The 16,540-nt window shown below is 47.5% G+C and overlaps 4 protein-coding genes across 4 annotated transcripts; 1 reads left to right on the top strand and 3 right to left on the bottom strand.

Annotated features, from left to right (window-relative positions):
• Positions 1-3,543: 3,543 nt before the first annotated feature.
• Positions 3,544-6,593, bottom strand: PEX2_037420 (ATP-dependent helicase; the record flags this gene model as incomplete). The annotated part of the gene is made up of 2 exons (XM_016741017.1): positions 3,544-6,165; positions 6,225-6,593. The coding sequence occupies 2 exons, from the start codon at positions 6,591-6,593 to the stop codon at positions 3,544-3,546; spliced, it is 2,991 nt and encodes a 996-aa protein (XP_016593778.1).
• Positions 6,594-11,754: 5,161 nt separating this feature from the next.
• PEX2_037410 (acetamidase/formamidase family protein) lies at positions 11,755-12,708 on the bottom strand (the record flags this gene model as incomplete). The annotated part of the gene is made up of 1 exon (XM_016741016.1): positions 11,755-12,708. The coding sequence occupies one exon, from the start codon at positions 12,706-12,708 to the stop codon at positions 11,755-11,757; it is 954 nt and encodes a 317-aa protein (XP_016593777.1).
• A 977-nt stretch (positions 12,709-13,685) lies between these two features.
• On the bottom strand, positions 13,686-14,857 carry PEX2_037400 (PP2C family serine/threonine-protein phosphatase; the record flags this gene model as incomplete). Its single annotated transcript, XM_016741015.1, has 5 exons — positions 13,686-14,065; positions 14,123-14,225; positions 14,286-14,580; positions 14,641-14,750; positions 14,810-14,857. The coding sequence occupies 5 exons, from the start codon at positions 14,855-14,857 to the stop codon at positions 13,686-13,688; spliced, it is 936 nt and encodes a 311-aa protein (XP_016593776.1).
• A 557-nt stretch (positions 14,858-15,414) lies between these two features.
• On the top strand, positions 15,415-16,503 carry PEX2_037390 (cytochrome b5-like heme/steroid binding domain-containing protein; the record flags this gene model as incomplete). Its single annotated transcript, XM_016741014.1, has 1 exon — positions 15,415-16,503. The coding sequence occupies one exon, from the start codon at positions 15,415-15,417 to the stop codon at positions 16,501-16,503; it is 1,089 nt and encodes a 362-aa protein (XP_016593775.1).
• Between the last annotated feature and the right edge of the window lie 37 nt (positions 16,504-16,540).

Below are 16,540 nucleotides of genomic sequence, written 5' to 3'. Positions count from 1 at the left end.
CCCCCAAATTCGTTTTTCATGTGCCTCGTTCCTCGCGCTGGCTCTTCTGCACAACGTGCATGAATCCGCCTCCTGCCCGGTGACATCCAATTGTCTCATTCAGAGGAGCAGGCTCAGAGGTCACAAAAAAAAGCAAAAAAAGTGTGAAAACCCGGAAAAAATTATATGTCTTCTGGGGAGGAAAGGCCACCGAGTCCATATTTGGTTGGGCTCAAAAGGTGCCTTTTCTTTTCCCTCTGCTCTCCTCTTCCTTTGTATCTAGCCTTTGACACATGCCCTGAACGCCTGTCCGTGATCCATTACTGGAGACGGCAGGCCAGGCGCCTTTTTCTTTTATCTCTTGTGTGGATTTGAGAATGGGGTTGTCGGTTTTGCCGCTTGGCCCTGAATTATATCCCATTTTCAGTGAACTTTTGGATGCTGTAGAGTTGTAGTCTTTCTTTGGTCTTGTAGAGTACTGTGTTCTCCTTTTTTGGATCCTCTGTCTACGAGTTACTCTATTGTAGCCATAGTTCTATCTCATCATTCATTAACCGGTGGAAACATGTTGCCTCTTCTCTGAATTCTCGCTTTGATGTCCATTGCCTTACACCAAATAAATTGCTTATGTTGGCTCTCTGTTTTGCTGCCTTACTTTCTAACACAAAGTCTATATATATTTTACTATAATCGCGACTTGTATACGTGGTATATGAACTAACTAACTTTGTCCAAACGACAAGTAATATATATCAAGGACTTGGTATACTATTCCACCACGCATCACTCCCCCGCTTTACCCCAACATTTACCAATTGTTGTTGCGGCCCGAACAGGAAGAACCAGTTAGGATCGAGTGCTGCTTATGACACTTTCCATTCCCAGCCAGAGGCTTCCATGGCTGAACTGGAGGTAAATCATTGGAAAGGCGTCATATTCCTCTAGATTTGCTCATGGCAATAAGTTTTGGGATATATATATTTGACAATTTAACAAGGGCTAGGAATGGCACACAATGTAAAAAAAGGGGAATTGAACATAAATTCGATGTCCCATCCACCAATTCAACCATTGAATTAGTTATACATATAGTTACACAAAAGTAGAAGAAGCAAAAACAAAGTGAAGATAGATCAGATAATAAAACATTGATGTTTCTTAAGAATACAATTTCGCTCATTCGCAATAAATCCAGATCCAGCAGATCCAATAATACCCACGCTATGCATCGCGACAAACAAAAGAAACAAATAGGGGTGTCAGCCCAATTGGCCCTCACAGCATGACCATGCAGCTAGCTGCTAGGTAGCAATGCCGAGGGGTAAACGTGTAAAGTTTCAACAGTAACCAGTAGAGTTGGAAGGGTAGAAGGTAAAAGGTAGAAGGGGGAAAAGGAGAGAAGACAAGTATAACTAGGAGATCACAAAGAGTGAACCCTAGCGGAGAGTAGAGAGGGTAGAAGAGAGATAGAGACAAGGCAAAGAGCAAAACACCCCCAGAACTCCAGAATAATGATACAAGGGGAAGTAGAGTGGAGACTCGAAAATCCGGGGAGACGCAGGGATTGTGTAAACGGAAAAACGGCACAGAAGCGAGAGTCCGAGAAATCCGAGAAATCCCAATGAGAATCAGACCAGTAGACCGTCCCGATTAGGTCAGGGGGGAGGAAAAGTAGAAAGTCGAGCGGTGACGGGAGCGAAAAAAGGGGGTTTTGGCGTCCAATGATCTCCCCAAATTCATGTTTGTCGATCATCGCCTCACTTTTCTTTTTTTTGGATTTCTTTTCTTTTTGGTCTGGTCCTCTTGTTTTTTGGCCTTTGTAACGCGCGTGTAAAATGGGTGTATCCGCGTCTCCTTCGAGTCCCACCTACGTATGCAATAGCAATTGAGGCAAATGCATCCGGAGGGTAGGCAATTCGAGTTGTAAAAAGGACAACTACTTCCAGCGTTGTTTGTCCCAGTCAGATGGTCGCGTCTCGTCGTATATTCGGCCACCCTTATTATGAATGACAACCGGAGGCTTGCGGACGGGATTGGTTGCTAGGGTGTGCATTAGCTCGGGCTGAATCTGGAGATCGCGGACAGGGATGTGATGCACTTGACATACTTAGACTTCGGACTTCGGTGGCGACCACCTGATCGTTGTTGCTGCCCCTGCTGGCTAATGTGGAATTGGAGTTGTTCACTTTGTGTGGCATTGTGAATGGAGGAATAGTCGGAATGGTTGTGTTTGTGGTTGTGGTTGTCGTTTGAGGATGGAGATGGAGGCGAATAAGAGAGAGAGATATTGGGGTATTAAATGAGGTAAAGAGGTAAAGGTAGAGAGTAAAGAGTCGAAGAGTCGAAGAGATATGTATACAAAGCGTCGAACGTCGAACGTGAGGCACACAAGTGTTGAACTGTGAGCAAGATTATAAGGACAATAAATAGGATATAGACAAAAGATGAAGAGGAAAAACAAAAATATAAAAGAAGACAATAGTGATGTTGTTGATATGCTGTAGTTTGGGTTGATAATGAAGTGATTATTCGAGGGCGACGACTTCTTTTTGTATAGCAAGCCATTCCACATTGAGCTTCACCCCGATCTACACTCTGGGGAACACACGTCGAGCTCCTAACTAGTGTCAAAAGAGGTTAAGAGCTCGGAATGGATCACCTCTGCCCCCTGACGTATTTGGTGCCTGGTAATTACTGCCACGATTGAATCAATGATTGGCTTAGAGGATCGATTGAAAGTAGGGCAGCCAGTGATGAAGGGGGAGACCATTTTGAGTCTGGTAATATTACCAATAATGATGAGTCAGCCATTCCTAGAATAGCGCTATTTACAGATTTACAGAATCGGACTGGTCGTGTAACTAAAATATTTATTATTTATCTTGTAATGCGTTGGGATTCCTCGCTTCCACACCGCTAGGTTTACTACTGCGCCAATGGCGGCTCCAGGGCTGTACAAAGTGCGTGTATATAATTATACTCCGTACTATTATGGATGTAATATGTAGAACGGTCCAGAAATGATAATAACCAAGGGGGGAGTTTACACCGCAATTAGAACTCCACTGTGGTCCAGAATCCTAAGGTCTCAATTATTATTCTACAACGCACATCATACAACATACATCATACAGTAATACTCAATTTTTTGTCAAATAATCACAAAGCCTGCCTAATCTTATTAGGCCCCGGATGATCTGCCCGTCCCGATTCATACAGGGTCATCCCATGGGGAAATATTAATTATGAAACTTAGGTACATATACATCTGACTACTCCGTATATAGAGCAAAATGCATAAACAACTCATAGTCTCGCAGATAGGGCACGGATGTGCGTCATTCCTTCCAGACCGAGATTCTGGCCCTGGAGTCCAACCCTTTCCTGGTCAATCACTTCCCAAGCTGAGTATACCCCGGGTGTGCTTCCCTAGCAACGCCTGAACCAGCAATGAGACTGCAAATCGTGTGGATTGCCCTGTCCCTTTTTGACCTGGTCCCGTGGACACAAACATCCCATACCGTCATGATTCTAGACCAGCCTTCCCCGAAATCGTAAATCGTGTCAGCTCTCCGGTCCACCGCCCTCTCGCTTCATCCGATCTTGCCACCCATTCATGCTCCGCCTAATTCCCAACGTCCGTCGCGGTACTTGTTGAACCATTGACATCGTTGTGCTGTGGAACGTCGATACCGGCTGGAACCCGCGGGTGGAGCTCTCGGGTTTCACCTCGTCTGCCCCGGTTGTCCCGCCTGATGTAGTCGCGTTGCCGCCCTGTTCCTGCGTCATCGACGTCCGGGTAGGTTTCAGGGTCGTCGGTTTTGATGGAGCTGCCAGCCACGTGTAGCCATTGGGGTTCGTAGGCTCTAGTGTCGGCCGGGTCGGAATAAGTGGGCGTGGCTGAACGCGGTGAGAGGATAGAGGAGATGGTACGATGCTTGCCCCTGAGCGTTGGTTTTGCGAGGGTGGCCCTTCGTATCTGCGTGACGGTGGTGGCTGAGGATGGCTAGGCAGTGCTGGCTCCCTCTTCTGGGATCCGGGGCCTGCAAAGAAGTTGGATATGCTTGCTTGTGTAAGTCCGTCTTTACGGCTTGCGCTGCTGAGTGGTTTCGGCTTGTTTGCCCCAGCTGCATCTGCGTCTGCATTTGTCGGAGGCTTTGAGGCTGACTCCGCGGATGGTTCGGGGTTGGCCACTATGTAATCCCTGGCAGACGTAAATCCCGATGAAACAGTTGTAGGAATGGTAAACCCTGTCGAGTTGTTCATGGTGTACCCGGTCGACGAGATGTAGGTGGTCGATTTGGGCCCCTGATTCATGTCGGACCTCCGTCGCTTTGGATTGGGCTCGCCAGAGGCATCATGAGAGGTAGCTGTGCCATCGAATTTGCTGCGGTCTTCCTCGCCCTCGGGTGTCCATCGGTCGTCCAGCGTCGATGGAAGAAACTCGAGCCCCTTGTAGATATCGTCCAAAGATGGCCGAGGGCGACGAAGAATATCGGTAATTGCATACACCACCTTCTCATGAAGAGATGGTCCCGTTTGCCGAAAGCGCGTTTTGGTCAACTTGGGAGGAAGGAATGGAGTCAGAGTAGTCGCACCATCTTCTCCTTCTCCTAGCCGAGGTTGTCGAATAGGAACACTTAGGTATAAAAGGGCCTGTGCTCTTGTCATTGCGACATAGAGCAACCGTCTCTCTTCTTCTACCACCTCCGCACGCGAGTGAGGAATGCTCCCGTTGTATACTGCGGGAACAAACACGACTGGCCACTCCAAGCCCTTGGCAGCGTGGATAGTGGAAATGGTGACTTTCTCTGACGGTTGATCTCCCTCCTTAGTTTCTTCTTTGGTAGTGATCTCTGTAGCCAAAGCCACATTTGCCAGGAATCGAGTGAGCGCCTCCTCGCCAGAATGTACCTGCTGTTGCTGTACACCTTCGATTTCAGGGAGATCCATTTCTTTATCAACCTCTTCCTCTTCAAACGCCGCGACTTCATTGGCTTGATACATCAATTCCTTGACATTCGCCCAGCGACTATCCTCGTCAAGCGGATATGTCCTGATGAGATACTCCTGGAACGAAAGACGTTCGGCAATGAACTCAATCAGAACACGTGGAGCGGATGCATCTTCACACTCTTGCAACTTCTGCCTGGAGGCTTCAATCAACTTGACTAAAACGCAGAGTCCCTGCTCGGCGGCCTTTTGCAGTTTCTTCTCAGTCGAACGGCGCCCTTGAATGACATCCTTGATGAAGTCCCACAGTGGAATTTTGGCTTTCTCCGCACCACTAGTCAATTGCTTGATTGTTTCATCGCCAATCCTTCGTGGCGGAACATTCACAATATTCATCAACGCGTCCGAGTGTCCCGTGTGGCTTACAACTCTCATATAATTGAGGAGAATCTTGACCTCCGTTCGGTCAAAGAATTTTCGGCCTCCGACCATCTTGTATGGTATACCCGCTCTTCCAAAAGCCGTCTCGATTTGTGTAGACAGCGAAGCCGACCGAAGCAGGACAGCAAAGTCAGACATGCGTAATAGACCACCGGTCATCGCTGCACATCGCTTGATCTCAAGTACCATCCATTGCGCCTCTGCGTTGGGGGTCGGGAGCCTTCTCAGTACGGGCAAGGTTCCGAAAGAGTGCGTAGCTAGCAGTGCTTTGGCAGGCCGACTAGTATCCTGCTCAATCACTTCTTGGGCTGCATTTAGGATAGACCCCGCAGAACGGTAGTTGTCTTCCAAAAGTACAACTGTCGTGTTTGAATATCGCTGCTGCATCCGCTTGAGATTTTGGATCTCCGCAGAGCGAAACCCGTAGATGCTTTGATCCGGATCTCCGACGATGGTGATCCGTCGGTTCTTGGATGCGAAAAGGTTCATCAGTTCATATTGGATGATGTTGGTGTCTTGGAACTCATCCACCAGGACAGCCTGCACGTTTGAGACACATTGTGGGTGGTCTCGGAGCAGATCTCCGCATCGCAGAAGGAGGTCATCATAATCCAGGAGATTGGAGGCCGCCAGTGCTGATTCGTAGTCACGATAGATATCAACAAGCTCCGATTCCTCTGCTTTGGCTCTGTCGGCTACAGCATCAGGACTGAGTCCATGTGCTTTATGTCGAGAAATTCGGCCTTGCGCCGCCTTCACTTCAATACTAGACTTTAGCCGTTTAATAGTTCTCTGCGGTCACGATTAGAGAAGAGAAACAAACTGATACAATCTAAAAGTGCGAATCATACTCTGATAATTGCGCGGGTATCATCCGAATCCGCAATGCCAAACCCCTTCCGCAGGCCGATCAAGTATCCGTACTTGACCAAGTAGCGGCGACAGATGGAATGGAAAGTGCCGAGAATCAAGCGCGATTCGAGTTTTTCTCCAATGAGTTTTGCGAGCCGCTCCCGCATCTCACGGCTGGCTTTGATGGTGAATGTGCAGCAGATAACATCTTGCGGTTGGTATCCGTGGTGTGAGAGGAGGTACGCGACGCGTGCGGTCAATGTTTTTGTCTTGCCCGAGCCCGGTGGTGCGAGCACTTGCAGGATCGAGCCAGATGAAGTGACGGCTTCTCGCTGGGCATGATTCAAGCCATCTAAGATCGGATCCATGACATGTGGGGTGCTTGACCAATGCTCGGGTGTCTGTGAGGAGGAGACGCGTGAAAACGCGACGTCATGTGACACTTCCGCTCTACATTGAGGAAGTTGGCTGTTTGAAGAATTAATGGATTTAAAGTTCTTGCTTGTCTCTCAATTGTAAAAATTTGTTAATACGGATACGAGATAGCATTGAGGGGGTGTGAGGTGCGAGCCCAGAAGACTTCCGGAGAGTAGATGGTTGTGGGCTGAATAGAAGGAGGTAATGTCCAGTCTTTTAGCAAATAGACAACCTACATGCCTATTTTTGAGTTGAGCAGTCTCATGGCACATTATAAAGGCCTTGGATGTTTTATTTTACTATAAAAATGGAAATTCCAACGTTTTGATAATCTGATACATACTAAAAGTGACATCGAGATGGGCCCAAGTCATCACTTTCAACCACCTTCCTGTATTTAATGAGTGCCTGGCATTAATTTATTCATTTTCTCAAAGATGTTTGGTGCATGCTGACAAAAGTTTCGTAGACAAAAGCGTAGATCACTGCTCTTGAGTGCTGTAATTCGTGCTTTATTTCACTATCTATACTATAGGAGCAACAAGTGGCGTAGGCTAGTCTCTACATACATATATAGTAATAACTTCCAAAGATAAGCCTTGCGCTAACCAAAATCCTTATTGATATATAAATAGCGCCATACTTTGACCAGCCCCTCGGTTCTGCAGGACTCACGGCCCCTCTGTCTGACTCCACCATTCCCGAGTTTGGCAGGTGATATCTCAAATCCCACTCGGTCCAAAGAAACAGACAAATAGGAAAAGCGAGATTTATACAATTGAGTAAGCACTACCTGGTCAATGGCTAGTTAAAGCAGGTCGTAGCATACCAGTAGCAGAATGTTAGGACAATTAATGTAAGCCCCCTTACTCTAGAAGATATTCCGTCGTTGCAGCAAGACCCATGAGGAGGACTTCGAGCACTTCTACAATCTCGATCCCGGGAAAAGAAGCCAATCATTCCATTATGCGGAGACTCAAATAGCTTGGCATGCAAATACGTCCCAGTGCTACCAAGAACGGCACGGAATGCGCAAATTTTTCAAAATTATTGGCACACAGGATGATTGGAGTCTTCCATGTCGTGACTTCAGCCATTTGAACTTCACTAACACATTTTCACATCGGGGTTGGATCAACGCAAAGTTTCAAATCAAGTTAAGATGATGTGTTGTCGTTGGATCTAGATGAACGAAGTACCCGGAGTCTGATGTTGAAATTTGGGACTTTTGTATAAAATGCACACTAAACGAAAACTCGGACTTGACATGTGTTCCCCGTGCCTCGGAGGTATCATCGCATGCCTCGTTCATAAAGCCCTTCCCGTCTTGTGTTGGTGATATGTTGAGGTTTCTCTTTCATCTTTTCACTGGCTGTGGGCCCGATCCCTACCCGCCCTTCCGGCTTCCGACCTGCCTATCTGATACAAGCGCTCAATCAAAGCGAGACAGTCTTGACGATTGCGAGGACGCACGGCCCATTATTGTGTGGCGAAGCTCGGGAAGTAGTGATGGTTGAGTTTGCATTGGTCTTTTGAATAGACTTGCCATATGGGCCCGTGATGAATAGAAGAGACATAAGGGGACTTGGTCATTAGGCTACAAAAGGCAGGTCCGGTAAAGTGTTATAGTAGACCTTCCAGTTCCGGTTTAGTGTTAGCGGCTATTCGTATTCGGTTGCCTAGGCCCCTGCCTGGGGCTCTATCTTATGCACGACATAATATCCCAGCCGTATATGTATTTGTCGAGTCCACTGAAAAACCTGCCTATTGTAGAACTTTATCTCTCTTAGTTGAACTCTAACATGTCTTTCCTGGGGACTTGCTTTGGTGTATGACTGGCAAGGCGTGAATAAATCCTAGGAGCTTTAGCAATGTTACCTGGCATACTTTATCCTTGGATACACCGGAATCTATAGTAGGACGAACTTCACCATATAAAGGTCAAGTTAGCGAGGTATCTAGATATTAATTGGAACCTATGAAGCGGCCTCCTAGACACGGATTTAACTAAATAAGTGTAGATATATAAAGCCCACTAGCAAAGAGAGATGTAATAAAAGCCATTGTCACTATAGCTGCTGTGTCTAGAATCTTATGTTAGGACAAGGCAAGAAAGAGGTGATATATAGAAAGTGCACATACTAGGAGCAGATGAATGAAATTGTAGACTATCCCGAATAGAAAAAAAAGTACCCTCAACTTCATAGAAACAAAAGTGCAGCTTGGTAACATGTTAGCTTCACTGAAGTTCCAAAGAAACATTCAGAGCCCTTAAATAACAAGGCTAATTCTATGACTTATTGCTCTAGTCAATTGAATGTTTTCACACGTAAAATTATCGGAATACAGAATGTATGTCGACTAGGTAAGAGAAAACCAACAAGTTGCAGAGGGTACCCGGTACGTCCATAGGTAGGCTGATGAGTAACTAGGTTGTCTTGATATCCAGGTTGTCATCTGTGAGTTATGGCGAAGTCATAACTTTCTCTCTCTGTGTATCTTTAGTTATGTCTGGCATGGTTGAATACAAAATTCGAATCTGCTGAGATCGTTTGGCTTTCGTAACAAAAGCGTCGGAGTGTAAATCTTAAAGAAATCATGAATTGATTGAGCTTTCATGCTTGAGTGATCTAGCTATAAATACATAGACCGTCCTTTTTAAAAACTAGCACACGAAAACAGACATGTTGCCAATTAGGGGGCCCTAGGAAAATATTGAGTTACTTTTTCTGCAAACAGCTCCGAGAAGAATGCACTCACCATATAAACAAGATTACGGTGAATAATACGCCAGGTACCAGTAGATTGACGTTGCCAATTATCCTGATACTGGCCATAAGCATAGGCTACCTCATTCCCCTTGTCTCCTTTCCCAAAGTGGGCGGCACGATAGTATGTCACTGACGTGGCCGTGATGGGTGAAAGAACATCGATCCGCTGTGTACCATAAAAATGCTGCGTGGTTACACATCCCAAGCTCGTGTCCAGCACGGATTGAATCGTTTTCAGCGGGGTCAACACGTTGAGGGGTGCTGAGTAGTTGGCTATCGCATCAGCAGTAAAGACCTTTCCAAGGGCGTCGAATCCTTGCCATCAATAGCGAAAGCATATATGGCTAGTGTATTTCGAATTGCCTCGATCGTGCCAGCATCCGTGTAGACCTCAGGCGCGTAGCTACTGGCAAGGGATGAAATCTCGATGGGAGCGATACCGCTAGTCGTGGATGCCACGGCAGAGCTTGTGAAGGCGAACGAGAGTGCGCATAAAGAGGGGAGTTTCATTTTGTGCACGGAAAAATCAAGCTAAAGTGTAGAAAGGCAAGGATGGAGCAAGGATTTTGTTTTTTTTATAATATGGGACTTCCTAATTGGTAATCCTGCATCTACCAATCTCGTTCTCGGTTGTGCTTCCCCTGAGATCCAAGATAAAATCAATCGAATATTCTCGCTTATATTGTATACGGAGCAATTGCTACTCATAAGCTAGTGTCGGTCCAAATTTGTGAACTAATTAGAACAGCGCGCAAAGCTTAGCGTCGAGATTGTCCAAAAGCCAATATGACAGGACGATATAAATCAAATTCATTATGAGAACGCTGTGATAGGACAGAAGGCCTCGCTTCGAGCATTAGATCTCAAAGTGGGGACAGCAAGGGTACCTTGTTGGCTCGACACGACGACAGCGGGCTTTTCGCCAAATCGACAATTTCCCGGGGTTAAGTCTATCGGCCGATGGCTGTGGCTGCACCAGCGAGATTAAATCGAATACAAGCGTAATCCAAATGTCTAGGCACCAGCTAGTTTGATAATGTTTTTGTTGAGTACCTCTGCTGTACCTGTGCTCCTACTCCACACCTCTATCAGCTCAGTCTTGGAAGCAACAAATCAACAGAGATATTAATTTCAACTATGTACGGAGTACTCCATGCCAATTTCCCATTATAATCCTATCAGCAGCGGGTAAATCGTATACGGGCCGAAGCGAAAAATGCCCCTCAGGGTTTGGCCCCCACATATCTGGCCCCCAAATTGCATTCGAAGCGGCCCCATAGTGAACGCGGAATGAGCTCCAAATCCATACAGCCCCACCAATTTTACTTTGAATTGTTGCTGTCATACAAAATAGACATACAGGATATATTGTAGCTTGTTCGTATAGACTAGGATTCGGAGCCCTACAAGCGGCGACAGCCCCGGTGCCATGAAGGGACATAAAGGTTTAATTGGGAAAGCATTCTCAAATGACATGATGACGAGTCTCTCAATTCTCGCACTCCTACTAACGGTGTTAAGCATCGACATTCTACTGCCTGCAACCTACACAAAGCGGCTATATTGCTCTTTGTGCAGTATGTGAACTACGCACGGGCCTTTTTGTTTATCCAGATACGCTAAGACCCACCGATTTGATATTCGACAACGATCACTATGCGGCACATAAGAAACAGCACCTACATCCTGGTGGCTTGTCTAGTATCGAGGTATCAGGTATCGAGACACAAAGCTTACCCTGGGATAAAACGAAGTATTCCATTTTTTGGTGGACATTGTCACAGTTTGGGGAACTTCAATTCCACTGAACACTCTCAGCATTAAGATATTTGAACCAAGAAACCAGTGTAAATCTCACGGGACCGAATTGGAGTCGATGAGATACCCAGAAATATTCAAACATATTTGGATTAGCAACGGCTATCAGGTCGGTAGAGAGCATCTATAAGACTTAGCACAGGGCTAAGTCAGTATGAACTTGCTAAAGTTTACCTTGGTGAGTCTAACGCACGCATACCCATACCCTCATAAAAGCGGTAGCTAATATAGGCCCGGTACTGCGGGTAGGAAAGTCGTTATACCAATAAAATAGTGCGTACGCATTAAGTAATTATAGATTTGTCGGTTAAAGGGAAGACTCTGTATTAAGAATATAATGCTCGCTTGAGTAACGCTTGTCCTGAATCATGCAAATACACCATCCCAGCCACACCAGTATATGTCCAATCGAAATGAAATCACAAAACCAATCAATATTCCCAAGAGGGTATCATGCCAGCCTAAGTCCCCTTGGAATCAATCAAAGACATCTTCCAAGAAAAATGAAAAGAGAAAAAAAAAATCAAGAGAAGATGCCTAAGGGCAGCGTCATAGCCACTTCAAAGTTGGGCACGTTGACCACTTCGACAATTTGCAAGTCACCAGCAACACTAGCAAGAATGTATGCCTCGCTGCGAGTGAGACCCTTAGTCTGCACCAACCACTGTATAAGATTTCGAGTAGCACTTCTGGTAGCCTCGTACAGGTCAGGAGCAATGCCGAGAGCACCGTATGTTCCAAGGTCGGGAAGGGGGTTTGGTATTTGGGCGCGGGGAGGAGTCTGGAATTGGGGAGCAGTCATCCAGGGCTGGTTCTTGAGGAGCTCAAAGCGGAGGGTAGCGCGAATCGGGGTTTCGATGGCGGTGCCACAGACCTCGCCGTGGCCCTGTGCAGCGTGACCGTCACCACAGCTGAAGAGGGCGCCGGCAGTTTGAACGGGGAGGAAGACGGTAGAGCCGACGCTAAGCTCCCGACAGTCCATGTTTCCGCCGGCGTTTGTGGGCGGCACGGTGGAGAGTTCTTCGTCGTTGGCTGGGGCTAGACCCATGCATCCGAGGAAGGGACGCAAGGGGATCCGCATATTTTTGAATTGGGCGAAGCCTGCTTCGCGGTTCAACTCCCAGATCTTGATCTCGGGCTCTGGGAATTCATCTGTGAGCAGACCAAAGCCTGGGATGATGGCGGACCAGCCCCAATCGGCAACCTGGAGGTCCAGAACTTCCACTTTGAGGACATCGCCGGGTTGGGCGTCGTTCATATAGATCGGACCGAAGACGGGGTTGACCCGGTTGAGATCCAATGTCTTGATGGCTGAGGCCTCGGATGACGTGTCGAGTTGGCCGTTGCTACTGTCGATAGCATCAAAAGAGACAGTCTCGCCGGAGGAGACGGTGAACTTGGGGGTGTTTTGACGAGACCACTTTTGGTGGCCACATTCTCTTCCCACATGGAAGTTACTCCATTCCTTTGGTGCCATGCCGGATGATTGAGGGTTCCTGGGTTTCTGTCAGGAGGGTTGAAGAGATACAATATATGAAATAGAAAAAATCGGACCAGAAGGGGAAGAAAAAAAATCCGCGGAATAGACGGGTGATTTTGTATCTAACTCGCTCGGGAGATCCTCTGCAGGGTTGACCGTTCTGGAAGGTGGCTAGAGTCGGATCTTATGCTTCTTTTTGCCAGCTCCACTCCGAAACTTGAGTCGCCTGCCTAAAGTAGTTTGACAGGTTTCCAACTGACTGGTCCTGTCCCCCCTGTCGGGGCCTCAGTGTTTTTAAGAGTAGATCCATTGGACTATAAAGAATTTCAAGGTTTGGTTGGATGAAAAGGGAAGAGGGAAGCGATAAGACGACCTTGTAGGGCGGGGGGGAGGTTACGGAGAACCCGATATCATTTTATACGTACTTTGTACCTCAATAGTAGTTTCCACGTATAAAGGTATATACAATATAAAAAAAATACCATATAAAATTCAAATTGCATCATTTAATTGAAAAGGGAAAGCGGAAAATCTAGATCTCCCCAAACTTCCTAAACTTCCTAAACTTCCTACATTTCGTCGATTTCTAGATTTGCTGGATTCTGTATAAATAACGCCACCATTGCATTAATCAACATTTTCTCTCTCTCTCCTCTTTTTTTTACCTCTTTTCACTTAGACTCGGACCAAGAGTTGAAAAGAAGAAATCGTGAAATCGTGAAATCGTGAAATCGTGAAAAAATGATTTGTAAAAAATCAGAAAGAAAAAAATTTAAAAAAAAAATATCCAAAATAGTCCAACACCACCTTCTTCATTGGGTAAGGAGCGAACCGTTGGTAAGCTGTGAGTGGCACAGCTGCATAACATTTTCGTGAGTGGAACTTTGGCCTGACTTTGGCCTACCTTTGCCTAACTATAGCCCTACTTGGAGTATAGTATATCTTTGTGTAGCATTGGATATATAATCTAAATCTCACGATCCCTGTCCGTCTAACATCGCTACAATACAAGTTGCATTGTCACTGTGAGGTTTGTTAGCACTACTGGTGGCAATTTCTTGTGCAATTTCATTTGCTCGTTTTCCCCGCATCGATAATTTCATCACGTGCCGAACCAGGTTCGTATCATCCACTCGATCGGTAACTCCGTCGGACACCACTAGTAATAGGTAACGGCGGTCCGTGTGCAATGTCCGTCGCGAGGTGTAGGGATCATTGGATAGGAAGTTGCCCCGAGATTCCGATCGGCTGGTAGCTGACGAGGCGGGGTCTGGCACGGAGGTGTTGTCCATGAACGTATTTACCGGGTTCTTGTACTGCAGGTCGCCCAATGCTCGAGACATATTCAAGGATCCTATCCCTTAGAAGTCAGTATCTAATTTGGAAGGTCATTCTCCTTTTTTGAACCCACCAAGACGCTCTGTACCGCTGCGGTTGTTGACTACCCCGCCTGCCTCCTCAATTCGGGTCTTTTCGCTGGGCGTTGAGGGCTTGTGAGCCTCTGTGAGACGTCGCTAGTGTGTGGCTGTTAGCATTCACCCTCAAATCCCCTCAAAATTAACTGCAGTGCGTACAATGTGATACGGGTGCTCTGTTTTCCGGTCCCGCTCGGCTAGGATAACATGTGAGTCGCCCAGATTGGAGACGACCAGCTCACCCTTGGTGAGATTAACGCAACACATTGCTACTGTCGACCCTGAGATGGCAGGCTCGGCAGATTCATGCTCGAACCTATCCAACAGCATTTTGTCTTCCTCCGCCAGTGCTGCTTTGATAGCCGCGGTCCAATCGTCTTGTTCGAACTCCGGACGCCGTCCGAGCAGGTGGTGCAGACTGTGTTTAGCATGTTCTGACACCAATTCAGAACCACTGAGGATATTGGTCAGTTCAAGACTGGGTTTAAAGGACACATTTCGAGGCTTTCCCTACTGCCCGTCATAGATTGCAAAGAATGCAACATTGTCCTTCATGTTGGATGGAAACTGATTCGGAGAAATCACTGCGCACCGATCCTCTTGATACTTCCTACCACCCTGAGACTGTCATTTGGTTATTGATAAGTACGATATGTGCGAGAGCCATGCGCCTTGACACTCACTTGACCAGCCCCGGCATCAAAGAGCGTGACTGCGTTTGAGGTAGACATTGTTTTACGGAACATCTGATCCCTCAGAGCTCTGTGAGCCACAACCATGCTTGGGCAGTTGATGTGCAAAATCAATCCCTCGTAAGGACTTAAGGACATGGGCAAGGTTCTGTCACGATATCTATAGAGGGTGATGATGCACTGACATCATGAACGCCTTCTGGTCTTGACTCATGCTAGGTTGTTTACCGATATTCAATTGGTGGCTTTCGATGGCTTCCCCGGAGTCCATTCCTTCCCCAGACAGATTTGCCAGCAATGTCTAATATTTGACTGCTGGCAATGATTCTTTTCCCCCGGCAGTTGGGGCAGCGTAGTAAATTTTATTCTTTGAGATATTATCAATATAACGAGTTTAACTGATCCCTTAGATCAATGAAATATGACTTTACCAAATAGTGTTTAAGGTTCTATTGTACAGACCCTGAATGTGCATAGATCTTCCATTACTGGCGCACGGGCCAGATTTACCGGCGAATCTGCAGGATCGTGATTCTAATCAGGAACACCCTTCTGGCCTCACTTTCCTCACTCTCAGTACCCGGAATTAGTTCAGCATGGGTTGGGTAGGTGCAGGTGTGCTTATCGCAACAGTAGGGTACTTTCTCTACCGCTACCCTCCTCGCAGCTGGGCCGAACCTTGTTCTTTTGCCTCTCCGGAACCTAAACCCGACGCGCCGATTGCCGCCACCGAAAATGAGCCTGCGCAGCGGAAGCATGGCTCACGGCCCTCGACGCCATCAATAGAGACAGAGGAAGAGGATTCCCAGAGCACACCTAAGGCTTCGGCCTCGAGCGTACCACTCCCCGCCCTTGCGGTCCCCACATTCAGCCTAGACAGCGGCGAGAGCAAGACATCGCAGCCCGCTACGATGCCGTCCATTTCACAAACCACGAATGGAACAGCAGAGAAACCATCTCTGGCAAACAGTAATCATGGCGCACCAAATTTCCAACCGCCACCGCAGCCGTCCCTCGCACCCCCTCCAAAACCACAACCGTCACCTATACCCCCGAAGGCAACAACCACCGGCGCCTCTTCCCTAATGCCTCCTCCCCCAGTGCCACGACCCCGACCAGCAACTCAAGCGAACCGCCTCACCCCCACAAGCACGCTCCAACCCCCACGGCTCAGCGGCAGCTCCCTTAGCCCGCCACCATCAGCAGCCGCCTCTCAGCGTGGCTTGGGCCCACCGAGCAGCGGCAGCCGTCTTAGCAACAGCACCCTCGCCCCGACACAAGTATCTCTGAAGAAGTCAACGCGCAAAGTGATTCTCCAGCCAGGATTCTCACCCCTCGACTGGGCTGCGCTGGCAGCGAACCCGAAGAACAATCTCCGCGGCGAAGGCCTTCCCCTAGGCCTGCTGCGGGTTACACCATCAATGCTGAAGGAGCAACACGGGCGCAAGGGTCGTGATGCCTGGACTTCGTACAACGGAAAGGTGTACAATATCTCGCCCTACGCCCCTTACCATCCAGGTGGGAAGGGTGAGCTCCTTCGAGGCGCCGGGAAGGACTCTGCACAGCTGTTTCAGGAGATTCATCCGTGGGTCAACTGGGAGGGAATACTTGGCGAGTGTCTGGTTGGAATTCTGGTTTCGGAGCATGATATCCAGACCGAGAATGCTCTAGATGCGATGGACTGATACTTATCCACTTCTTGATTGTTGTTTTACTTTACTG

This window comes from Penicillium expansum (assembly GCF_000769745.1).
Source record: "Penicillium expansum strain MD-8 chromosome Unknown contig111, whole genome shotgun sequence".
Classification (NCBI taxonomy): domain Eukaryota; kingdom Fungi; phylum Ascomycota; class Eurotiomycetes; order Eurotiales; family Aspergillaceae; genus Penicillium; species Penicillium expansum.
Note: the sequence above shows the minus strand (reverse complement) of the source record. Positions and strands in the feature narration are given on the sequence as shown.